General features: G+C 63.0%; 5 protein-coding genes across 5 annotated transcripts; 2 read left to right on the top strand and 3 right to left on the bottom strand.

Annotated features, from left to right (window-relative positions):
* Positions 1-463: 463 nt before the first annotated feature.
* On the bottom strand, positions 464-2,885 carry MNEG_5595 (hypothetical protein; the record flags this gene model as incomplete). Its single annotated transcript, XM_014045933.1, has 6 exons — positions 464-626; positions 878-1,183; positions 1,488-1,605; positions 1,851-1,928; positions 2,168-2,255; positions 2,505-2,885. 6 exons carry the CDS (start codon positions 2,883-2,885, stop codon positions 464-466), a joined length of 1,134 nt encoding a protein of 377 aa, XP_013901387.1.
* Positions 2,886-7,549: 4,664 nt separating this feature from the next.
* On the bottom strand, positions 7,550-8,630 carry MNEG_5594 (hypothetical protein; the record flags this gene model as incomplete). The annotated part of the gene is made up of 4 exons (XM_014045932.1): positions 7,550-7,714; positions 7,960-8,142; positions 8,339-8,415; positions 8,582-8,630. The coding sequence occupies 4 exons, from the start codon at positions 8,628-8,630 to the stop codon at positions 7,550-7,552; spliced, it is 474 nt and encodes a 157-aa protein (XP_013901386.1).
* A 288-nt stretch (positions 8,631-8,918) lies between these two features.
* On the top strand, positions 8,919-13,295 carry MNEG_5593 (hypothetical protein; the record flags this gene model as incomplete). The annotated part of the gene is made up of 7 exons (XM_014045931.1): positions 8,919-9,008; positions 9,201-9,431; positions 9,606-9,704; positions 9,964-10,133; positions 10,381-10,522; positions 10,750-11,140; positions 11,344-13,295. The coding sequence occupies 7 exons, from the start codon at positions 8,919-8,921 to the stop codon at positions 13,293-13,295; spliced, it is 3,075 nt and encodes a 1,024-aa protein (XP_013901385.1).
* Positions 13,296-13,790: 495 nt separating this feature from the next.
* MNEG_5592 (hypothetical protein) lies at positions 13,791-15,286 on the top strand (the record flags this gene model as incomplete). The annotated part of the gene is made up of 6 exons (XM_014045930.1): positions 13,791-13,799; positions 13,937-13,990; positions 14,220-14,266; positions 14,515-14,578; positions 14,785-14,839; positions 15,141-15,286. The coding sequence occupies 6 exons, from the start codon at positions 13,791-13,793 to the stop codon at positions 15,284-15,286; spliced, it is 375 nt and encodes a 124-aa protein (XP_013901384.1).
* Positions 15,287-16,326: 1,040 nt separating this feature from the next.
* MNEG_5591 (hypothetical protein) lies at positions 16,327-17,931 on the bottom strand (the record flags this gene model as incomplete). The annotated part of the gene is made up of 2 exons (XM_014045929.1): positions 16,327-16,340; positions 16,482-17,931. 2 exons carry the CDS (start codon positions 17,929-17,931, stop codon positions 16,327-16,329), a joined length of 1,464 nt encoding a protein of 487 aa, XP_013901383.1.
* Between the last annotated feature and the right edge of the window lie 179 nt (positions 17,932-18,110).

The raw sequence follows: 18,110 nt of genomic DNA, 5'->3' as shown, positions 1-18,110 counted from the left end.
AACAGCTGGCCGACGAGGCAGGGGACTTTTCAGTAGTGTGTGAAGGCTAGCAGCGCAGCTGCTGCGGGTTTGACAAGCGCCAAACACGCGTGCCAAGCAACAATGTACATAAAGCATTGCCAAGCCCAGGCGCGGCTTGACTCTCACAAATGACACATGGCGTGAGTATGTGCGTGCAACGCCGCCCCACCAGTGCTGTGGACGTGTCCGACAGCACGCTCGTCCTCCGAAGCCACACAATCGCTACTGCGAGGCCTGTAACAGCGACGGCATGCGCGGCCTGGTACCAGTGGGCCGTGGAAAGACACACCTCACTGCGGCGCCGAAACACTCTCGCCGCGTGTGCTGCCGCTGCCAGTGATTGCATGTTACGGTCAGCCAGGGGGAGGCAGAGGGCAGCGGCGAGGCGAGAGGGCAACCGCACGCCACCAGAGCCGCCGCACGGGCTCCCCGACCACGCCCCTCACCGCGCCCACGACGGCGCAGCGAGGCCGGAGGGTGGCAGAGCGAGGACGTCCCCGTTCTCATCCATGGGTGGCACGCCCCCCTGCACGTTGAGGTACTGGGCGTACCAGCAGAGCGCTTGACCAAAGTTGACGGTGCCGCGGCCGGCGCGGTCAGCCATGCTGCGGGCAGGGAGGTTTGTGTGAGGACGGCTTCAATCACGCAGGGCCTTCCGTGTGTGAATGTTTGTGTGCGTGCATGTATTTGTGTGTGCGTGCGTTTTGGGGGGCAGTGGAGGGGGTGGTGCAAGTTGGTTGTTGAGAAACGTGCTTTGAAACAATGTCGGCAAAGCCTCATTGACGGCAACATGTCACTGCGCATAACATAACCGTATGCAGGGCTGGCTCACACCCTGCACTGGCTCACCCCTCACCTGAAGCCGTGCTCTACGAGCTCACGCAGCCTCAACCCCTGCTGCTGCTGGCTGCGCTCCTGCCCCGGCCCCGGAACGGCCGCGAAAGCTGGTGCCGCCGCTCGCTGCTGCTGCTGATGCTGCCGCTGCTGCAGAGCTGCCGCCGTCGTTGGTGCCGCCCCGGTGGCGCGCTTGCCTGCCCTGCGAGCGCTCCGGGGGTTGTCCAGCAGGGTCTCCTTGCTGGCCGTGGTGCTGGCGTCCAAGGTGACTGGGTGCGGCTGATCATGAAGTATGCCCAGGTCAATGAGCAGCTGGACGAAGTCGTACCTGCGTGCGTTGCGTGGGAAACACAGAGGGCAACGATGCAGCAAGGATTGCGATATGCACCCAGGGGACTGCGCAGCTTTGCAACAAGACCGGGCTGGCTGTGCTGAACACACTTTTTTGCGCGCAAACTGGCGGCGCAGTGAAAGCAGGGGCGAGTGCATTCAAATGCACCCCGCTGCCAGAAGAGGACATTCAAGTGGTCAGACGTAAATTCTGCTCTCATGCCTGTCACCAGCTTCCCTGCGCCATCACGTCATGGTTTGCAACCGCCCACCCATGTGTGCAAGTGCAGCGACGCCCACACCTGTCGATCTGGCCGTTCCAATGGTGGTCTTGCCGCTTGAACGCGCGGCGCGCGCGGCACAGCAGCTTGTACAGCGGAAGGAACTCGCACATGGCCAGCCGCGCGTCACGGTCCTGGTCTGTTCAGTGGGAAGGTGGTCATACAGTGGGCGAGCAAGCGCATCACCGCGCATGCGACGAGGGTGCTGCTGACTGCGACGAGACCTGAAGGGCTCTTCTTTGACGAAGCCAGCGGGCTGTCAGGATAGGCAAGCCTTGCTTCCGACGCAACACAAGCACCCTCGCGGCCGCCACTGCGACGACCTCTCAAGCCTTGCGATCCCAGCTGTCCCCCCAACCCTGCGCCCTCCGCTCCTCCGGACACCTGCAGCCGCAAACAAGAAGTCCACCAGGCGCTGGTACTCCTCATAGGGCAGCGCCAGATTGAGCTCCAACAGCAGGTCTAGGGGTGGTGTCGCATGCAGCAGCGCCACGTTGCGGGGGGCGGCAGTGTCGTGCTTGCAGCGGTCGGCAGGGAATGAGAGTCAACCACTTCGCGGCCCGCAGCTGAGTGGCAGCCGCTCGGCGGCACCGGCGATGACAGCATTCGCGGCGTCCTCGGCCGCGCCCCTCTGCGGCGCCGCCCGCTGCCCTGTGTGCCGCGCACCCTGTGCGCACTGCGCCTCAGGAGTGATCCCTCACCGTAGAGGTCTTGCTTCCTGAGCAGGCCGTCCAGATCCATGTCGTAGCGCCTGAACAGCACACCAGCGCTCTTGGCACTGCCCTCCAGCTGCGCGGCCGGCGAAGGGGTCGCAGCGGGGCCGCGGGCGTGCCATAAGGGCCGAGGGATGCGCTGAGAGGGGGAGGGAGGCCAAGCTGCCGCCGGTGCGCTGCCGCCCGTTGGCAGCGAGCGCCGGGCTGACGGTGCGGTGCGCCCCTCCACAATTCGCGTGCTTGACAGCCACCTTACTGCAAGGCCCCCGGCCTACCCCCCAAGCGTGAACAGGCGCAGGGGCGGCAAATCCGCGCGTGCACCCACCACAAAGTCGAGGGCGCTCTCAGCCTCCCGAGCCATCGTGACCGTCGCACTCATCACCTCCCGCCCGCCACCGCTGCCGTCCTCGCAGCCCTCCCACCACGAGTTCGTGGGGTAGGACGTGGAGGCCATGTCCTCGGAGACAGGGGTCGCCGCACGCTGCTGCTGCTGCTGCTGCTGCTGCTGCTGCTGCGGCGGCGGCGGCGGCGGCGGCGGTGTCGGCTGTGGCTCGTGCTGCGCCTGGTGTGGCGAGCTAGAAAGCACCTGTTGCTGTGGCTGCTGCTGTTGTTGCTGCTGCTGCTGCTGCTGCCCTGGCGCCTGCCGCAGCCATCCGGCAGAGATGAGGCTGCTACCGCTCGAGGTGGCGGATATCGACTTGCGCATGACCTCACGGCTGGGCTGGCTGCTATCGAGTTCGCAGCTGCCTGCGCCACGCTCAAGTAGGCCCATAGCGCCTTTGCCTGTGCGGGGGACAAGGCGCTTCGGGGTTTGTCAAGCGACGCACAGGCGCTGCAATATGCCTGCCACCTGGGACGGTGTGCGCTGGCGCGGTGTCACGCACCAAGCTCAGGCCGCACGATCCCGTCCATGTCCAGTGTATCCAGGGCTTCGTGCTCATCATGTTGAGGTATTCGAGGCCGCAGGCACCCCGCGAAGAAGGCCACCACTGCTCGCATCGCTGCAGTGTCGCAGAGCCCAGAGCACGACGCGCACAGCAAGTATGGTAAGTAATCAGAAGATGCAAACGCAGATTGGCTGCATAGGGTCTCGCGCCAAGCCGTTGCGGGGGTGCACGCCACAGCCTTTGCACGGATGAGTGCAGCAGAGCATCACTTTCAAACCCTGAGCAGATTGGCCGGTGCCAGGGCGAGCCGCGATCGGCGTTATTATGAGGTTTGATGAATGAGAGAACTTTTCATGGCCGTGAAGTTGGCTGCAGCCACAATCAAGACAGGCAAGCAGCACCCACGAATGGACACCTGTGTGAGTGATACAATAACTTCTACCTGATCAACCCGCACATTCCCCTGGCTGGGGAAGATTGTTGTCATTTGCAGGGGTGATTTGTTTGACCGTCAAACAAACGGTTCCTGGCCTCGACATCGTATTGTAAGCATGCATGTGGCTCTGATGTTGGATTCACACTGAGTGCACACCATCGGATTGCTGCGACGCCGCCTGCCAGTGTTGTCCACCAGCTGAGGAAAACACCGCCTGCGGACGCACCATCACTGCTGCCGCGCAAATTGAATGGATAACATGAAACAGATGTTTACAAAAGGTGGCAGGGTTGTACAGCGGCACAATTGCACCACGCAAACGCGAGCGCTCCCTCGAGGTGGAAGCACCATGTAGGGTACAATTTGGTAGGACGGCAGTGCCATGGGTCCCTAAGCACCCATGCCGCGTGCTGTGTTCGCAGTTGTTGAAGGAGGCTTTCAATGGTTGAGGATGGGAGCCCCGGGCCACATCTTGCAGTGGCCGCGGCATGGGCACGCCGTGTGTTCGATGGCACTTGCTATTGCGTCACTGCGGCGAGGACGCATGCGTTGTGGGAAAGCGGCGATATGCTGCCTGGCACAACGTGCCCTCAATCTCACAATAGCAACTTGCGGCACGTGTGCTGGATGCGGCAGTTGGCTGACACTAACACCTCTCTGTTAGCGGAGAAAACGCTGCGCGACCTCCCTGCGTCTGCGCAGCAACCTGTCGCAGAGTATCCAGCGGCCGCTCGCTACCGCTTGCAGCGGGATGAGCCCGCCAATTCATCTCTCGCAGCTGTACAGGCCAGCCACAGCAGGGCCGTGGCTGCACCATGCACCTTGGAAGCTCAGGCGCATGCCCCATTAGCAAGGGCCGACTGCGAGGAGGCAGGGTGATGACAGGGCGAGAAGGCAAGGGAGTGAGGGTGGGCAAGGCTAGCAGGCAGTGCGTGAAATCCAAGGGCATCGCGGTGCAAGCATAACACGGCTCTGCTGAGAGGCAGTGCTGCTGAGGGCCGCCAGCGAGGCTCGATCATGTCCCAACCGTCAGAGGAAGGCGTCGTCTCAGCCAACCCACGCACCGTCCGCACACGCCCAAAAGATGCCTCCAATGTCAAGGCCCAGTGGGCCAGAGACGGACGCCCTCCGCACCCCAGTTGCGCAGGAGTTGGCTGCCGCAGCTCCAACGGCTGGGGCTTCACCAATGCCAAGCGCGCGCTTCGGGGGTGGCGTGGCAGCATCGGCAGGCGGGGCTGGCGCAGCCTTCACGGGCTGCCACAGGGACCACGGCACATACGCTGTTGCGGAAGGCATGGCTGCGGTGAGGCTACCACAGCTACCGTGCTTCGGACTGGGTTTGAGAGGCGAGGCGGAAACCGACCGAAAATATGACTTCGTGTGGTGCCATGCCACACTTGAGATTAAATACTGATTGAGGGCGGTGCGCGTGCGCGCATTTCAGCCAATTGCCGCGAAGGGGCCTGCCACCGAAGCAGCACCTTCCCAGCAGCGCCGTGGCCCAGCTCGCGGCCTGCGTCGTGGTCTTGATTAAATCAGTTTCACCATGCATCATATGCCTCTCACCGCTGTCGGCGCGCCGCCAACCGTCGGTTGCGCTCAGACTTGCCTGCCTGGCGGGCCTTTGCAGATGCACCTCAGTGTGGGAGCACTAGAACAGCCAACGAGGGGTTGCGTGCACCTTTCTCACTCCATGCGGCACGTTGCGGACAGCGTCCGCTCTGCGCTTACACTCTGTGCCCTGTCGCACGCGCTGGCAAACAGCCGGGCCACGTAATGAGACGTCACATTCCATTACGCCATGCAAGCAGCAGCGCAACATCCCTTTGCAAAAAGAAGCCCCTGACTTCCCAAGGGCGGAAGCCCCGAGCTATATGAGTAGAGGAGAAAGCGTGTGCGGCCGTGCCGGGAAGCAGTGAGGGGCACATGCATCCTAGCCCAGACTGGCTGCCACAACAGAGATGTGTGTCATTGGCGTGCTCGCTGAGGGAGCCACGGGCCTCCTCTTTCGCCTGGAGTTCCTACTGTAGCAGGGACGACCCCCAAGCGACGCGAGCTGTGAGCTTGACTGCCTTCTTTTACCGTGTATGTTGAGCAGCTGCCCACACAATCAGCCACCAGGTGTTCCCAGCCACCAATGTGACCAACGCCTAGAGAGACATTGCATCAGTCATCACTCTTGCTAGATGTAACCTCTTGCCCCACACCAGGATTCGAATTGCACACGCGGGCGGCGGTTTGGCTGATGCTACTGATCTATTGCCAACAGGCAAGCCGGGACCGGGCTGCAAAGCAGTATGCTGTCTGTTGAAGGCTGCGTCTGACACACCTTTATCACCCAAGCCCCACCCAAGTACAGTGCACCCTCGTTAATTCCCGGGGGTAGTGTGAGCTGTTATGGCCGGGAGATATAGAAACCGGGAACAATCGAACCGGGTCTCGGGCCTCGAGGGCCGTTGGGATGGCAGGAACAGCGCCAGAACCTCTTGTAGGAGTCGCTAAGTGACATACATATATATGGTATATATACCGTGTCATGTATAAGCGCCCGTGGTGATGAAATCATGGCAGCAGCAGCAACATCACTGCTGCTGTGCGTAAGCAAGCGGCGGCAGTGCTGCACCCCACAGCTGGTTTAACGTGCATTGCGACGCCGCCAGCCGATGCCAAAGGTACAGATCACATATTGCTGCATCCAATTCAAACTCTCATGGCACGCCTGACTGTTGCCTCACACAGCGGGTTGGCACCGCCACTGTGCAGCCGCGGCAGGCTACCCAGTGCCACGCTTTTTTGCAGTGCTCTAGGATCCTAACTTCGAATCAATGTCCAGAGAGGCTTTTACGTCTTTTCTAGGGGCTGGCTCGGCCGATTTATGCGCATTCTAGTGCTAAATTTATCTCCCGGGGACGGCAATTTTGACCGGGAGGCGGGAGATAGCGAAACCGGGAGGAACTGAGGGGAAATTCTATGGCTGGCGTACGTAGTGGCCTCTTATGCCCGGGAGCTAACGAAACCGGGAGCTAACGGGCCGGGAATTAACGAGGGTGCACTGTAGCTACTTGACTACTATAGTAGCCCAGCAGCGCCTGCGCCAGGCACGTGTCCTGCTGCCTGAAACGTCAACATCTTCATCACTGGCTCATCAAACCTGCCGTGAACCACGCCAACTCCCCCCCGCGGCTTGTAATATTTGCATGTCTCACAAGTTATCGGCATTCAAAGCCATTTTAAAGGTCGATCGGCCTCACACAGGCGCATGCGCATGCACATACACACACACACACACACTCTCTCTCTCTCTCTCTCTCTCACACACACACACACACACACACACGCACGCACATCACTATGTTTCACTCTCTCCCCCCTCCGTCTTGTTCAATGTCTCACCTACATGCCACTGCACAGGTCCTACACATGAACCGTTAGGTGGTGCTCAAGCTGCAGGGGCCCTTTGCATCATGGTGGGCTCCCTTCTAATAAGCTCACGCTTGCATGTGCACACTTACGCACGCACACACGATCAAGTAGCATGCTCCTGCGCGTTCGCACAAACATCCATTGCCCCACCCTTCGCTAGGCAAAAACAGAAATAGCTACTCGAGGCCACAAAAACAGCAAGCAGCTGGGGTGGGTTGTGTTTACACACTAGTCAGATTGATGATACAAGTGATTTGGCAGCAAGCTTTGCGTGTTGCTGTCCTCATTTAGCTTTTTCTGGGAGGCACAACGGACGCCAGGGAAGGCATCCTTGCACAAGGCATTGAGACCAAGCACAACAGCAGCACAAAGCAGTGAGAAAAGCACACACTACAGTCAGTGCGGTACAATATCGTGGGTACATTGAACTTTGGTGCGTCCCCGCTTTGGAAATGCGTGCGATGACCCAGCAGCAGCACTGCAACCCTTGCGTGCCTGCTGCATCCGGCTGGACCACGATGCAGCCGTCGCTGCACCCGAAGATGCCACCGCGACAACGGCGGCCTGCCACGCACGCTGCTGCCTGTAAACTCACGCCTCCGCTCGAAGTGTTGTTTGGCTGCTTCACTTGTGGACAGGCTTGAGGCGCGCGAGCGCGAGCGCCATGACCGCGAAGGATGTGACCGACGCTGCAGTGCGCACCAGGTGCAGCTTGCCCCACTTCTTGACAAGCTCGCCCCTCACAGTGGCAGGTGCATCGCCCGCAATCAGCTTTTTGTTGGTGGGCATCTGAGGGTAACGGGCGGTTTGGGGAGGATGGGGACAGAAGATGCATGCAGATGAAGGTCTTGAAGGTGGTCGCATAGTGGCTCTGTGGCGGCTCTGTGCCGGCTTGTCATTCAGTAAACCAGAACTGACGAGGTATGTGCACGACTGTGCTGTCCACAGGCAGCCAAGTAAGAGATGCAAACGTTGGCCCTATCCCTGGCTGCAACCACCATCCCACTCTAGCCCTGTCCCTCGCTGCGACTCACCATGCCAAATACAGTCCAAGGCCAAACGGCCAGCAGCAACGCACCGCTGCCTCCCCAGAGCAGCTTGGAGCAGTGGCCACCCTGCGAAGCCGCAACCAACGCCGCCGTGCCACCAAGAATGGCCAGAGAGCCCTGGATGGGTGCCGCCCGCTTGTACATCTCAGCAAAACCCTCAGCCGCGTGCTGCGCAACGGCAGCGACAAGGGCATGGTCGTGAGGTGGCGTGGGGTGATGGTACCTTCTCCGGTTGCTATGTGTACACATGAGGCTGGTCAAGCAAAACCAATTGTTCCCAGCCAAGCACACATGCACCAGGCCGCCGCCAAGCTTTCACAGAAGCTGGCGCAACTAGGGCAGCAACTGGGTGACTGCCCCGCACCACGCCGGTGGGGTCCTTGGCCATCAACGCTGGCTGGTCCACGGCCGATATGAAAAGTGCGCCCCCCGCGAAGATGCCTGCGCGCAAAGGGCGTTGGTAATGAGGTGAACGAGCAAGGAACAGGGCCGCTGCCATCAACGCTTGTGCTGGGGCTATCATTCGGCACTCAACGGCACACCGCCTGCATCCAAGGGATCTGTGCAACCTGCGCGGCGCGTGCCTGTGACGTGCAAACTGACTCACCGGTCGCGAAGGTAGCGATTGTGCCCGCGGTGGACTGAGTGGAGCTCATGGTTGTGAGATGCCGGGACTCCAAGAACAACTGCAAGATCAAGGTGATCTGATGTCAGGCGCAGATATTACATCGAGATTTTGTATAGCTTTTGGCCAGGCATGATGTTCGGGAAGTTGCCAAGTACGAAAGTAGGTACCGTAGTGCTCAACAGCCACCGCCAAAAGTGATGAATTTGCACGCGCTCTGGACGCTCGCCGCTGATATCACGTACAGCGTCAGCTCATACAGCAGTTGCGGATGGCGGACGCGGGCGGCAGCCGTGGCGGAGAGCCAGGTGACGGAACAATGGCGGCGCAACAGCAGCTGCGCAGCACCGTTCCTGCCGCAGCCATCGCTGTGCTGCCGCAGCACTCTCGCCAGGACGCAATCCACCATGTAAGCTTAAAAATGGTGCCCCCTGGCAGCGGGGAAGAAGTAGATGCTGCCCCGCTTACAGCCTGACGGGCTGCACTGCACTCAGAGCCGGCTCAAATTGCGTCAAGCCGGCCATGACACTCCTTGCAGAGGTGCAGCCCCCACACCATTGCTGCATAAGAACAGAACAAACCCTGTTCTTGCCCCGTGCAGCTGCGATCCCGCCACAGAGACAACGTGCTCGCGCTCCTGCGGGGCGCCCTCCTGCGCGGCCACTTTGCCACCGCAGCCGGCGCCATCGCAGTGCTGCTGGGGGCGGAGACCTTCAGCCTCGGATCCAGGCCGCACGCGGTCCTGCAGCAGACGCGGCGCACCGACCGGATGGCAGAAGTCGTGTGGGCGGCGCTGGAGCTGCTCAGACGCCAGGCGGCGTCAACGGAGCAGGTGGGCTGCAATGCGTATTGCAGATTGAATGCCTCGATCATCGATTGAATCGCGAAAGTCAGCGATGATACGCGTGTGACCCAGGTATTGGCGGTGCAGCCAGCTGTCATATTGTGTAGCGCGTTGGCCGGCTGCACTCACCCCCTCACCTCTTCCACTACGCACACCCCGCAGCTGCGCCGCTTCCTGCGCAAGGCGGCCCACTTGTTCGCGCCCGTGCCGGCCATCAGGGATTCTGCCCTCGCTGAGCTGGCGATTGTGCTGTGGCAGCAGGTGGGGCTACCTAGGATTTTGATTCAGGCGGCTGCAGGCTGCGTTTAGTGTGCGGTGCGTGGAGGCAAGGGCATGTGTGGCGCCAGCACCGCACCCGGCGCCCAGCTCGTCTGCGCAGCTGACGGCTGTGCGGTAGCTTGGCACTACGCCAAGACGGGCCGTCTCTTTTTCCACCTCTCCACCCCCCTGTGGCACCGTGGCAACTTCTGCGCTGACCTCCCACACATCCTGTTGCGATGGGGCCCTCCGTTCCTGTCAGGGGGACCTACCACAGGCCTATGATGTGCTCAGCGGCGCTGCCGCCCCCGGGACGGCGCCGGCTGCGGCCGCTGCGGCGGCGCCCGCAGGCTGGCGTGCCGGTGCGGGCCGCGATCGTGCCGGGCGCTTCAGGTCGCTGGCGTTGATGGGCGTGCTGCGGCACAGGCAGTGGTGCGGCGCAAGGGGGGGGGGGTGTCATCAATTGCTGTTGTCGCGGGTCTTCCCACCAGCATGCGATGCCTGCTCTTTACCCTCTCCCCGGTACCTGTACGCCAACCAGCGATGAGGTCACCAGTTTTTCTGCAACCCTACTTCTGACAGCCCAGTATTTTGTCTGATCCTGGTTGCGTGCATCCTTGACGTTGCCCACGAGCCCTATCCGCGCCTGCGCGCAATCGCTGCAAACGCGTGCGCGCAGGCTGTCGGCGGTGGGCGCGGCGGCCCCGGTCGTGGACCTGGGGGCGTCCGGCGTGCTGGGCCTGGCCCTGCGGCCGGGGGTGGCGCGCGGCCAGGGGGGTGCCGCAGAGGTGTGGGCCAAAGACGCGGAGAAACACCTCCTGGTGAGGCGCTCCAAGTTGCTGGCCGCCAGGGTCACAAGTGTCATGCAGAATGGCTTTGATGAAGGGGTGACCCAATTTCAGCAGGCCCCGCCAGGCAGGGCAAGCGCCTGAGAGGTTGCATGGCAGGAAAAGCAACCATAACAATCGTCGCTTACATGAGCTGCGCGCGCTCCGCCACCTCACCAGTGACATGCACAACCCCTCCCTCTTACATCCTTGCTGAACAGGACGCGCTGCACCTATGCCCGCGCGTCACATGGGTCGCGCTGCTGCTGGCCCAGCTGCAGCTGGCGGCCGGCCGCGTGGACGATGCCCTGCAGCTGGCGCGCAGCTGCTGCTCGGCTTCCCCCCAGGACGCCGACGCGTCGAAGCTCCTGGCGGTGCTGATGGCGCAGCAGAGGACAACGGGCAGCGGCCAGGCCCCGCAGCAGCGGCGGCGCAGCACGGCGCGGCGGCGCGCGAGCGTGGTCGAAGAGGGCGGCGGGCACGGCACCCCTCAGGGGTTGGAGGGAGGCGGCGGCGGCGCGGCGGCGGGCGAGGACGGGGGCCGGCACGGCTTGCGGGACCAGTGCATGGAGGCTGTTGGGCTGGACCCGTGGTCTTACGGCGCCCTGTCGGGTGCGCACTCGCAGGACGCGGACATTTGCACATCTGCTTGTCATACTCGACGTTGTTGCGATGCTTGGGCGGGCAGCGCTGGTGCTTGTACAGGTGTGCTGAATGATGGCGTCTTCATACGGTCAGGAGTTCTCGCAGCGACCTGCATTCTCTCAGCGTCGCGTGGTCCTTGCACTGCCTCAATCGCCACCTCCGACCACCAGTGCTGTCGCAAGGCGCCGGCCACTGCCCCGGCTGCGCGGCGGCCTGGGCCAAGGCGCTGCTGCTGCACCTTGACCTGGCGGGGCTTCCTGAATACGAGGGGCCGCCCGATCTTGAACTGCCCGATGATGTCACTGGTGATGCTGTTGTCACCACCCCTGGTGATGACATCGTGCCAGGCGGCGGGCCGGATGCAGCGACGGGGGCAGGGCAAGGCGGTGTATTGCCGGGTGGAGGCGTTGCCACATGTTGTGGCCCGTGGGGCGCAGCGGCGCTGGCTCTGACGCGGCTCGCAGGCCCCGCGGCAGCGGCGGCTGCAGAGCTGCTCACGTTCGAGCAGGCGGCAGCAGGAGCTGTTGCCGCCGGGCAAGCAAGCCCGGCGGTAGCAGCCGCGGGCCCTGAGCAGAGTGCTGCGCTCGACGCTTGGGCGGGCAGCCTGGACGACGCGCTTGGAGAGCGGCGTGCGTGGTGGCCCGAGGCGATGGGGTCGCCGGGTCTACTCTTGCCTCCTCGCACTGCTGTGCCGCGTGCTACGGATGAGCACGCTGCGGATGCGGACAGCGAGGGACGGCGCGAGCAAGCAGGGACAGGAACAGCGGCAGCAGGGTCAGTAGCAGCAGCAGCAGCAGCAGCAGCCGCGGCTGCGGAGGCACTGTCAGAGGACGGGTCAGATGACAGCAATGGCGGTGGCAGAAGCGAGGACGGCAGCGAGCGTGCGGTGCCTGGCCGTGCGCTGGCTGCTTGGGAGCGGCGGCTGGTCTGCAAAGCCATCGTGATGGCATTTGTGGGCAGTGCAGACGCCGGTGTCAAAGGTGGTTATGCAGGACGCGCTCTTCACCTTCTGCGGCAGCGTGCGGATTGGCGGTGCGGGCGGCAGCGGCGGGAACGGCTGGGACGAGCGGACGGCGAGGATGAGGAGGGGCAGGAAGATGAATGGCAGCAGCAGCAGCAACAGCAGCAGCAGCAGCCGCAGCAGCAGCAGCGGCGGCGGCGGCATCGGCATGCCATGTGTGAAGCTGGGCCAACGGCGATGGACGTGGATCAGTATGTGCAGCAACGCGTGGGCCCAGGCCAGCGGCTGCTGACTGAGGGAAGCGGCGCTGGCTGCCAATGTCTGCTAGAGCTGCTCAGCAGTTCCAGCATCGCTGCCTGGACGCCCGCCGCCTGTGCAGACGCCCTCGAGCAGGCCGTCGCTCTGTCCCTCGCCCTTGCCGCGCACTGCGAGCGGTTACGGCGCGCCCGCGATCTGGCGGGGCTCGGCGGCAGCGGCGTGCGGCCAAAGCGGTTGCTGGGGCAGCCGTCGCCAGAGTTTGGGGCTCTGGTGGACCTGCCGCTTGCCTGGTGGATGGCATTTCCTGCCAAGCGCCGGCGGCTGCTGTCTGAGTTGCAGCAGGGGCCCGCGGGCAGTCATGATGGGGATGGGGGTGTTGGACAGCCGCAAGGAGGCCTGCTGGCCCGGCTCCTGGCGCAGCAGAACGGTAGCGCTAGAGGTGGCGCAGACGGTGCTCATGCTGCGCGCGGTGGCAGCGGCGCCCGTACAGACAGCAGCAGCAGCGAAGATGGCGGCAGCCTTGACAATGGCAGCGGGGACGCGGTTGGCAGCAGCAGCGAGAGCGCCAGGGGCAGTGCGAGTGGGATGGAGGAGGACGAAGAGAGCTTGCAGGGCAGCGACAGCGAAGGCGCCTCCGAGGAGGGGGACGAGGCGCGGGCGAGCCCAAGCAGCGGCAGGACAGCGGGTTGGGGTCACAGCAGCAGCAGCAGTGGGGCTGAGAGCGGCAGCAGCGCTGGGTACGGTGAGGAAGAGAGCGAAGGGGGCAGCGGCAGCGGCGAGGACAGCAGCAGCATCAGCAGCCGCGACGACAGCGGTGATGGGAGCAGTGACTCGGGTGACGACAGCAGTGGCAGTGGCGGCCACAGGGCAGAAGCACGAGCGGCCACCCTGCCAGCAGTGTGACATCAATGCAGTCAACACTTGCAACAGCAACATGGAATTGACGTTTGGTTGTACTTGGATCAATTTCGAGAGTAAGCTTTCAATTACCTGGCCCGATTGACAGAAGGTTTCAGCAGGTGAATTGGCCATTCCCAGTTGAGGTGCAAACCAGCAATGATGTTGGCGCAAGCACAGCGGCTCGCGCCAACAGCTCGTCTGCAAGTTTCTAGTCACTGAATTGCAGCAATAATAGTGAAGGGTTGCACCCATGTGGTCTGCAGCTGCGAGCAAATGAGATCACGCCTGCTGGGTGTGACGTCACTGTCACCGTATGCCACCCATGGACCTTCCGCATCAGGCCGCTCTCCAACAAGGAGCATGCGCTGGTTTTGGTCATAATAATAAAAAATTTGATCTTCCTGTTGCCAAACACGCCCAGGTGCCGAGTCATTCATTGCACGGCTGACCAACCCGTTCCCCGATCTCTCGCGCCTCTACCTCACATCAAGAAAAAAGATGGTCGAGGTACGTGTTGATATAAAGGTTGTTGCTGCTGATGGTCCACGCCTCACCAGCGACGCGGCCGTGGCTTTGTACGTCAGCACCTCTGGCCCACACCGTGTCCCCGCCTCTCAACCCTGCCTGCCTTTCCATACCTGCAGACCCGCAGTCAGGCGGAGGGCAGGCCCCTCAAGAAGGCCGGGGCATACGACACGGTGAGCCAAGCACTTTATGAACTAGGTCGCAGTGCGTGCAGCACCGCGCCGTCGTAAGCGTTGGCGCCCGGACAGCTTGCGCGTGCGGGTCTCATCACTGGTATTTGTGTGCGCGCTTGGAGCTGACGCGCGTCCCGTTCTGGCCACGCCTCACCTGCTCGCGCCTCATACAAAGCCTCTCTGAGCCTCCCACCCCCATCTCTGAACTTCCCACCCCAACACCGCCCAGGACGCTTACTATGCTGAGAAGGACATGGGCTATGGCGATGTGGGCGTGTGAGTGACACACCAGACGCTGCCAAAGCCAATGGCAGCCATCTGCCAGCTTCCTGCATCTCTCACCCCCCCCCACCCCCAAGCACCAGCAGTCTTCAGTGCTCGTCGCACAGGTTCTGGCCGGGACTGCGGGGAGCCTGTTTGCGCAGATGCAGGTGCTGCCTTCGAAAGCCCATCTCTCACTTGACACCCCCTCCCTCCCCGACCTGGCACCCGTGCACCCCTTGCTCCCTGATCTGAACCCCAAGGGACCAGGAGCCTGATGCTGGCCGTACCCAGGCTGACAACAGGGGGGCAGACCCCGACTTTACGGTGGGTGGTGGGGCGGTCGTGCAAGCGTTTGGTCAGGGCAGGTGGATTCGTGAGTCGGTGCTCGGATTGCCTGCTTGTGGGTGGGTGGTTGGGGCAGGGGCACGCTGCCATATCTGCTTCCAGTGCAGCGTTCCAAGCACCGCATTACCTTAATCTGCATGTTGACATTGTCTGCTCTCTGATTTGTACCTGCTGTGACCGTGCAGGTGACGGCTGACGAGGATCGCACTGCCACGGAGGAAGCCAGGAGGGACGTCACAGGTACGCATGTCCAAGCCAAGGCATGCTGCGTGCTGCCTTTCATGGCACCTAGCGTGATCTGCTTCTCTGCAATATGGATTTTCACTGTAGTCAATGATTTTGGTGTTGTATTGATGAACAAGCACATCCATTCTTTGTTGAAAAATGCAATAATATCTTTAATTATATCTTCGAGATATTAGGTTCTAGACACAGGCCCTCATCTGTACCTATCCTAAAAAATCTCTCCCGCCATGTTTCACACCTCAATGCTACAACCTTCATACCTTTGCCGCCCCCCCCCCCCTTTTGGACCCTGCAGACGCAGACATGCCCCTGCAGGAGGATGTGGCTGACCTCAAGGCGGGCGCTGACGAGCAGGTGCAGACGCGTAACCGCGATGATTCTGACAACATTGACATTGTACCCACCAGCCGCGAGGACGTGGAGCAACAGGTGGGTGGGTGATTGGGATGGACCTAGGATAAGATAGTGGTTTTGCCTGTGACTGATGAATTGCGCTGGTTTTGACAGCTTGTCTTGCGGTTGCTTTGACCATGGCAGAAAGTGAGTTCGTCCCTAGCTTGGCGTTTTGCACCCAGTTTTCATGCTGAATGGAATTGCGTCGCTCGCCAAACCCTCAACACGTCAATTGTAGGAGGCTTTTGCGACCCCTGACCAGTGAAGCGCATGTACAAAGGCGATGTGGTACTGAAGTGCATGCTGGCGGTGCGGAGCTTCTGTGCGTCTTGCTGTGCCTCTGCATGCCTTCCTGTACGAAAAACAAGAGACTATTTGTGTCTCTCGACATGGCCTTCACCCTTGACAGTGCGCATGCAATTCATGTGCATGCACCTCTTAGGACTTGACCGTTTTGCGATGGTTACTTGGTTCCAGTAAAGCAAGGAATGCAGCCACGCTGATGATTTTCTACCGTATGCAGCTGTCATAAAACACATAGTAGTTGTTATCTCCTCAGTTTAAGCGTGGCAGTCAAGTTGTACACGATGGTATGTGCAGTGGACGATGGAAGGTTTGGCAGACTATTGCTTGCACTCCACATGTGATGATGGAACCTTTGAAAAATCAATTCCCTCGCTACACACCCTCGCTGCCATTGCGGCATCCCAAAGGCATTGCACTCTCCCAACACTCATATGCACTGTCCAACGCTGGCCAGAAGTGCCGCCCTGCCTCCAGTTGTGCACGACTCCCACGGCCAGCCCTCGCGGCCGCCCCAGCCACGCCAGCTGTGCTCTCCGGGCGGGCCAGGAGCAGCGCGGGTGCCCTGCGCCCCCTCTCTCCGGCCTTGTTGGCGGAGGGTGGCAGCATCTTGACTAGTAGCAGCCCGCGGGCCTCCAGGTCGCGCAGCAGCTGCCGCGCATCGTCAGGAGTGACGACATCCAGGTGGCCCACCAGTGACGCCTCAGGTATCCCTGGATGATTGCGGTGGTGATTGATGGAGCAGGTTGCAGACGAGACAGCCCAAGCCAATTCAAAGCCGTGTGTTATTCAGTAGTACCTGAGGCTCGCTTATCACAAGGTTCGAGGTAGGCTGGTGCCACGTGATGGCACTCCAAATGTGCGACAGAGCACCCACGTCGCAGCTGTGGCCCCCAGACCCTGCGTGTGTGCCGCCCCCACCCGTCAGCCCAGCCCTCACCAGGGTTGCGGATGACCGCGCCCATCGCGCGCTGCACCAGCGCCTGCCACAGCGCCAGGTTCACGCGCCCGGTGTGGTCCAGCCACGGCCGCACAGGCACCTCGTGCCGTGCCGCATGCAGCACTGCCTCGCCGCTGTCCTCGTCCGCACTTCCGACCGTCGCCGGCGCCGCCGCCGTTGGGCCCGGCCCTGCGGCCTGCTCGGCCTGCGGCAGCTTGCCGGGCGAGCGGCCTGCCTTGGCCTTCGACCCTTTGCCCTTGCCCGCTTTCCCTGGTGTGCGTGGTGGTGCCGCCGCCGCCGCCGCCGCTGCAACCTCGTCCACCCCGCTGTGGCCCGCAGCCCTCGCCGCCGCAGCCCCCGCCGCGACGCCCTCACCCGCTCCCGCCCCGCTCAAGAGCGGCTCGAGCTGCGGCCCTTGCGGCACCGGGAACGACAGCAGCCGCTGGCTGGCCTCTGCCGCGACGTAGCAGCTGCCGGACCACGCCCCCAGCTCCCTGGCCAGGCCGTGCCGCACCAGGAGGGCCAGCAGCCGGCCCCCGCCCAGCCCTGGCGCCGCGCCCGCCTCCGCGCTCGCGGCGCCCAGGCGCTGGTCCGCCTCAGCGGCCGTCACGCCCTGGGCGCCCGCCGCACGCACTGCCGAAAGCACCGCGCGGAGCCGCGCCTCGGCCGCATCCTCCCGTTCCTGCGCCGCTGCCGCGGCCGCCGCGGCCCCCGCACGCGCGCCGCCGCCGCCGGGGGCTGTTGTTTTGGAGCGCTTCTTGGGGCGCGCCGGCTGCTCGCCGTCGTCCTCCGGCTGCTGCTGCTGCTGCTGCCCCAGTGGTGGTGCCGCCGCGAGTTGCCGCACAGCGGCTAGACACGCCTCCTCGGCCTGCCGCCTCACACCTGGCAGTCGGCCCACAGCAAAGGGCAGGAACAGGGGCGATGCCGCCCCCGCCTCATCTCCAACGACTGCTGCTGCGCCGTCGCCGGCCCCATCCGCTGCTGCGGGCACGCCCGTGCCCTCCTGCTGAGCCTGCAGGGGCCTCCTTGGCCGCGCACCGCCGCTGTGGCCCGTCAACTGCGCTGGTGGCGCCGGGGCCTCTGCCGCACCGCCAGCGTCAAGCGACTGGGCGCGCTGCGGCGCAGCGTAAACGAACAGGCCCCGCGCGCTGTGCTCCTGGTCACCTTTGTCAGCATATTCCACATGCTGCTGCTGCTGCTGCTGCTGCGGCCGCGCCGCCCTGCTGGCCCACACCTCCAGCACGGGCCGCCGCTGCAGCACAACAGCCGGGAGGCTCCCCGGGCCGCCTGCCGGCGCGCCGCCCGCGCCTACGCCCGCCCCCGCCGCCGCGCGCCCCGTGGGCGTGTGCAGCTGCAGCGACAGCCGCAGGCCGCCGGCCGCCGCCCGGCAGAGCGCGTGCAGGACCAGCGAGCCGCTGATGTCAGCGTCCTCGGCCGGGGGTGAGATCATCACGACGCCTGGGGCGGCCGAGCGCCCGCAAGGCAGCAGCATCCTGTCGTACGGCAGCCCGCCGCCGCCGCCGCTGCCGGCCCCGCCCTGCCACGCCGCCGCGGCGCCCTCAGAGCTGCGGCGCAGGAAGAAGTCGAGCTGCTCTCCGCCCTCGCCCGCACCCCGCGGCCCCTGTGCGC

This window comes from Monoraphidium neglectum (genome assembly GCF_000611645.1).
Source record: "Monoraphidium neglectum strain SAG 48.87 unplaced genomic scaffold scaffold00846, whole genome shotgun sequence".
Lineage (NCBI taxonomy): Eukaryota > Viridiplantae > Chlorophyta > Chlorophyceae > Sphaeropleales > Selenastraceae > Monoraphidium > Monoraphidium neglectum.
This window is presented reverse-complemented; position numbering and strand designations above follow the sequence as displayed.